This window comes from Melanerpes formicivorus, unplaced genomic scaffold, assembly GCF_026170545.1.
Source record: "Melanerpes formicivorus ecotype bairdi unplaced genomic scaffold, bMelFor1.0.p_v2 SCAF_112, whole genome shotgun sequence".
Lineage (NCBI taxonomy): Eukaryota > Metazoa > Chordata > Aves > Piciformes > Picidae > Melanerpes > Melanerpes formicivorus.
Genome location: NW_027142464.1, coordinates 1,497,118 through 1,503,052, shown reverse-complemented (window position 1 = coordinate 1,503,052; position 5,935 = coordinate 1,497,118). Strand labels below are relative to the sequence as shown.

The following is a 5,935-nucleotide window of genomic DNA, read 5'->3' as shown; positions in this document are numbered from 1 at the left end:
GTGCTTTGCCGGGCGGGCGGGAGGCTGGTCCATGGCACGGTGCCACCCGGGTAAATATTTTGCTGGAGCGGTGGCTGCTGGCCCGCGGCCACCCGCAGCCGTTGGAGCACCGGGAGATCCGGGGGCCGGAGCCAGCTCCCGGCTCCCCCTTCCTCGTCCCTGCTCGGAGGTGGCTTCCTCAGCGTCAATGCCAGCGCCACCGCCCTGTCCCCTGCCTGCGACACCCTACCAGGGCATGGGTGACAGCGCTCTGCCTGCCCGTGACCCCTCTGTCCCTTCTCGCACGGGGGTTGTGTCCCCTTGGCAGGGCCAGGAGAGGTGCCCTGGATGCCCAAGTCCCTCCTGGAAGGGCCGTGGCAGAGCCTGGCACGGGTGGCACGGGGCACCGACACTGAGCAGTGCCCAAGCTGACGGCCGAGCCCCTGGGAGCTGAGCCCCAACTTTCCCGGTGGGAATCCTTGGGTTTGGTGGAATTTTCCACCACGAAAACCACCGAGAGCCGGGATAGAACCAGAGCGGAGCCAGGGCAGCCGGGCACAGCCGCGGGCAGGGCACACACACCCCCCCAGCACAACCCTGGCACCCTCCGAAGCTGTGGCTGGTGGCAGAGCCCTGGCACACAGGCGCTGGGACCTTTTGGGGGTGCCATATCCCCTTGGATGTCCCCTGGGGAATCCTGTCCCGCGTGGCACGGAGCAGTGGGAAGGGTGAGAGCCGCCCTGCCCACCCTCTGCCCACCCCAGCCTGCGGCTCCGCGGGGAAACTGAGGCACAGGGGACAGGGACTCACGCTGGGGAGGACGACTTGTTGCCAGCCCTGTCCCATCCCAAGCAGGGGACACTGCCCCGTGGCACGGAATGGGTTAAGAGGGGGGGGAGTGGTGTCCCCACCGCCACCACCTCAGGGGCTCCCCAAGGGCTCAACCCTCCCCCCCAGCCCCCAACACTGCCCGGGGTTGGAGGGGGGAGGCTGTTGGGGGGGGGGGGGAGGTGGGATGAATAATTCAGCGCCTGGTAGGAGACGTGTCCTCCCTCCCTCTCCTTCCTCCTCCTCCTCCTCCTCCTCACCGGCTCTTGCCTTCTCCACCTCCCCGCCGCTCTCAGTTCTCGTCGTACCGAGCCCCCGGGTGTTACCGGTGGCATCGGTGGCATCGGAGCGGACCCTTCCCACACCCCTACCCCCCCCACACCCCGCATCCCATCGCCGGTAGCCCCGCTCGGCGGCGCGCGGTCGTAGACCATGGACCCCAAGGACCGTAAGAAGATCCAGTTCTCGGTGCCAGCACCCCCAAGTCAGCTGGACCCCCGCGCTGTCGAGATGGTGAGAGGGGACATTAAGGGGACAGGGTCACACCGAAGTGGGGGGGTCCCGCGTCGCACCGAGGTCACCGGCAGCGCGCTGAACGTGGTGCCGGCGACCTCGGCGCGACGCGGGACCCCCCTCCGGTGTGACCGAGAGGGATGGAGTGCGACAGGAGAACCTGAAGGGACGGGGACAGAGTGGGACAGGAGGGATCGGACTGGGAGGGACGGGACAAGGAGGATCGGAGGGGACAGAAGGGAGAGAAGGGACGGGAGGGGACCGGGAGGGACGGGACAAGGGGAATCGGAGCTGACAGAGGGGACAGAAGGGACAGGAGGGGACTGGGAGAGACGGGACAAGGAGGATCAGAGGGGACGGAAGGGACAGAAGGGACGGGAGGGGACTGGGAGAGACGGGACAAGGGGAATCGGAGGGGACGGAAGGGACGGAAGGGACGGAAGGGGACTGGGAGAGACGGGACAAGGAGGATCGGAGCTGACAGGGGACAGAAGGGACAGGAGGGGACTGGGAGAGACGGGACAAGGAGGATCGGAGGGGACAGAAGGGACAGGATGGGACAGGGAGAGCAGGACAGGGGAGATCGGAGCATGGAACAGGAGGGATGGGATGGGACAGAAGGGATGGGACAAGGGGGATTGGAAGGGACAGAAAGGAGAGGATGGGACCTGGAGAGCAGGACAAGGCGAACAGGAGGCGACGGCATGGGACAGGGGGGACAGAGGGGACAGGAGGGCTGAGATGGGACTGGTAGAGGGGGGCAAGGGGGATAGTAGGGGACAGAGTGGACAAGGGACGGGAGGGACAGGACTGGATGGGGGGCACAGGGTGGGACAGGGTCCCGCAGAGGGAGAGTTGTGCAGGGAGACAGAGCAGGGACACGGACAGGGATGGGACAGAGTGGGCAGGATGAGGACAGGAACGGGATAGGAGGGAAGGGTTGGGACAGAGGGGGCAGGACGCGGTGTGGAACAGCGCTGCCACCCCCAGCCGCTTGTCCCCAGCCCCAGGGGACATCCCCAGCACACACTGGACCCAGAGTCCCCACGGAGGGGCTGGGCAGGAGCTGGGGCTGGGATGTGGTCAGGAGGGACCAGGGACATTGTGGGGACCCCGGGATGGGGCCGTGGCCGCTCCGTGGGGCACTGTGACACTCTCGCTGGTGGCACCCTCCCTACACGTGCATGGGGCAGGGGACAGGGGTGTCCCCAGCCGGTGACACCCCACTGTGCCCCAGATCCGGCGGCGGAGGCCCACGCCGGCCATGCTCTTCCAGCTCTCCGAACATTCCTCCCCAGGTGAGCCAAGAGTGGGACAGGGGACACGGGGCTGGAGTGGACCTGGTGGCAGGGGACATCGTGTCCAGGGATGGGAGATGGTGGCACGGATGGGGCATGGTGACACTGATAAGATGGGGTGGCAGGGAGGGAACATGGAGACGGAGATGGGATGCACTGGCATGGGTGGGATGCACTGGCATGGGTGGGATGTGGTGGCACATAAGGTAGGGGATGGCTGGGATGGGACATGGTGGCAGGGAGGGGACAGTGTTGTACGTCTGGGATGTCCACGATGGGAGCTGGTGGCAAGGATGGGACGTGGTGGCAGGGTGGGATGGGATGGTCCTGAGCAGGGGCTCAGGGCCAGGATGTGTTGGCAGAGGGTGTCACACGCGGGATGGAGTGGCAGGGACAGGACATGGTGATGGGACAGGACGTGGTGGCAGGTCCCTGGTGGGCAGGGTAGCCCCCTGGAGCGGGGGTCCGGAGGTGGGCAGGTACCCGCCCGGGTCCGTTGGGTGCCACCAGCTCTCGTCCCTCTCCCCCCTCTCTCCCCGGTGCTGCCGACCCAGAGGATGAGAACCTGCCCTACCAGGTGAGTTGGCGCCGGGACTCCCAGGGCAGCCCCAGCCCCATTCCCCTGTCCCACAGCTCCCCGGGCACCAGCATGTTATGGGTGCCCAGCCCAGGTGCCCGCTGCCTCGTCCCAGCCTGTTCCTGGCGCTTATCGGCGCCCTGCCTGGCACAGGACACAGGGGCAGGGCTGTGGGGCTTGGCTGTGGTACAAACCACCTCGTGAGCAGCACGGGGACGCCACCGCGGGGTCCCCAAGGCCACAGATCCATGCCAGGGTCCCCCCATCAGGGTGTCCCCAGTGTCACACCCCCCTGGCAGGGTCCTTGTCCCGGGGAGGGTGGTTGGGGGTGCCAGCCTTGGGTCCCCATCGCAGGACCCCCTCCTCACCCCGGGCTCTCCACCATGAGACCACCACCATCACCATATCCCCACGGGGTACCTGGCTCCCTGGGGGCCACGATGAGCCCTGGTGTGGGGGGACACCAGGACCCTGTCCCCAACACTGTGTCCCACTCCCCCTCTCAGCGCTCCGGCGAGGGCTGCCTGCTCAAACCAAAGAGGACCAACCCGTGTGCCTACACCCCGCCCTCGCTCAAAGGTCTGCAACGGGGAAACTGAGGCACGGGGGCTGGCTGGGGTGGGCTGGGGACACGGGGGGACACTGGGCCCTCACACCTCTCCCGGTACTGCGTGGCACCGTGGGCTGGGGGTTCCCAGTGCTCCCAGTTCCCAGAGCGGGGCGCTGATGCTGGTGCCCCCCCAGCGGTGCAGCGCATCGTCCAGTCCCACCTGGAGAGTGGCCTGTCCGGGGGTGACAGCTCCGACGGCGAGGCTGACGACGGGGACAACGAGCTGGCCCGCGGCTGTGACCCCGACAGCGCCCTCGAGTCTGGTGAGGGGGGAACAGGGCTGCCAGAGCCTGGGGGGGATGTAGCGTGGGGCCGGCACTGCTCAGGGAACACGGGGACAGGACATGGGGCTGGGGCTGTCAGAGTCCAGGGGACAAAACTGCCAGAGCTGTGGGGATGTGAGGATGGAGCTGCTGGAGCCTAGGAGCGCACAGATGGGCGCCACTGTCCCCCACAGCCCTTGGGGACAGGGTAGGTGCCCGGGGTGGGGGGCACAGGCTGGCTGCCGGAGGTGCTGCCTGGAGCCGCTGCCCACTTGTCCCGGGCTGCGCAGGGCCCGCGGGGGCCACCACGTCCCTGCACTGCGTAGCGTCACCGACCCCTACCGGGGCCGGGCTGACGCCAGCCGGACCCCCGGCCGCTTGGCTGACGTGGCAGCTGCCGGCTCCGGCGGTGCCCCGGTGCCACGCGTGCCATCTTCTGCCCCTGGCTCATCGCTGCCCAACCGAGAAGCCCCAGGGAGCCAGGCCAGAGCCGAGAGGAGCTACTTCCCTGCTGGCCCCAAGGCACACAAGAGGAAAGGTAATGGGATGGGGACAGCCAGAGGGATGGTGAGGGGATGGGGACAGGGATGGTGAAGAGATGGGGATAGGGAGGGGACAGGGGTGGGGATGGTGAGGGGCTTGAACCCGATGATCTCCAGATACCCTTTCCAACCCCTCCTGCTCTGTGACTCTGCGGGATGGGGACAGCGAAGGGCCAGCAAAAGCGCGGGGATGGGGGACAGCAAGGGGACAGGGATGGCAAGGGGATGGGGGGCAGCAAGGGGACAGGGATGGCAAGGGGAGGGGGGGCAGCGAGGGCACATGGCTGCTCACACACCTGCCGCAGCAGGGATGCAGCAGCAGCCCTTGCCCAGGGCCGCGGGGTAGGTACCCTGGATGGGAACCATGAGGGGCTAGGGACGGTGGGGGACACACAGCTGCCCACCCGCTGCAGCCCCCTCGCCCAGGGGTGCTGGGTGGGTGGCCAAGCTTGGGGTCCTGTCCCATCCCCGCTGCAGCAGGGACACCCTGGAGCTCGGAGGTCCCCTGGGGGCCGCCAGCTGCTCAGTTTGGAGGTCCCCTGGGGGCCACCAGCCTCGTAGCTTGGGGGTCCCTGGGGGCCACCAGCCCCGTAGCCTGTTCATCCCCGGGGCCACCGGCCTCGCTGCCCACAGGAGGGCAGAAGGTGTCCTTCGCCGGTGGCATAGAGGAGCGCGGCGAGGACCTGAAGTCGCTGATGGTGTCCGAGATCCCCGAGGATCCCGAGGGACTGGAGGAAGAGGAGGAGGAGGAGGCAGCACGGGAGCAGGAGGACGATGGCACCGGGGGTACGTGGGGTGTCACCCCCCCTCCTGTCCATCCCTGGTGGCTCTGCTGCCAGCGTCCCCCGTGCCAGAGCCGCCACCTTTCCGTCCCCAGAGCGGAGACACGTCGGCTTCGCGGAGGTGCCCTCGCGTCCCATCGGCACCGAGCGCCACTCGCCCACCTTCCCGCTGGGCACCAGTTAGCTGGCACCGGGCACCGGGCACCGGCCACCCCTCGGCTGCAACAGCTTCGCCTGTGCCCCCTCCTCACCCCAGCTGCCCCCCTCGCCCACCGCCTGCCCTGCCTGCGCTTCGTGTGCCGTGCCATGCCGTGCCGTGCTGTGCCAGGCCGTGCCATGCCGTGCCACGCCCTGCCGTGCCGGGCCCCTCGCACGGCCACAGCTGCCCCCCCGCCATGCTTTGGTGCCAGGGGTCCCCACAGGGCAGGAGCCAGGGCTGGGACCCCCGGGGTGCTGGTGGGATCTGGGACCCCCACCCTCGCTCCTGCCTCCACCCCCCCAGTTAGAGCAGAGCCCCCCGCCCGCAATAAACGGCTGTACAGA

At 68.4% G+C, this 5,935-nt stretch overlaps 1 protein-coding gene across 2 annotated transcripts; it reads left to right on the top strand.

Annotated features, from left to right (window-relative positions):
• Window positions 1–975: 975 nt before the first annotated feature.
• Window positions 976–5,935, top strand: PPP1R1B (protein phosphatase 1 regulatory inhibitor subunit 1B). 2 transcript variants are annotated; one of them, XM_068167022.1, is made up of 8 exons: window positions 976–1,320; window positions 2,558–2,618; window positions 3,173–3,195; window positions 3,702–3,774; window positions 3,940–4,068; window positions 4,535–4,606; window positions 5,244–5,396; window positions 5,488–5,935. In XM_068167022.1, exons 1-8 carry the CDS (start codon window positions 1,240–1,242, stop codon window positions 5,574–5,576), a joined length of 681 nt encoding a protein of 226 aa, XP_068023123.1. In that variant the 5' UTR covers window positions 976–1,239; the 3' UTR covers window positions 5,577–5,935. The 2 variants fall into 2 exon arrangements, with proteins under 2 accessions (XP_068023123.1, XP_068023124.1); XM_068167023.1 differs by having other exon boundaries at window positions 981–1,320; window positions 4,538–4,606.

Coding starts and splice junctions, on each gene's coding strand:
- PPP1R1B (XM_068167022.1), top strand. CDS start 1,240: ATGGACCCCAAGGACCGTAAGAAGATCCAGTTCTCGGTGCCAGCACCC. Junction 3,196..3,701: donor ATGAGAACCTGCCCTACCAG/GTGAGTTGGCGC, acceptor TCCCCCTCTCAG/CGCTCCGGCGAGGGCTGCCT. Junction 4,607..5,243: donor CAAGGCACACAAGAGGAAAG/GTAATGGGATGG, acceptor CGCTGCCCACAG/GAGGGCAGAAGGTGTCCTTC.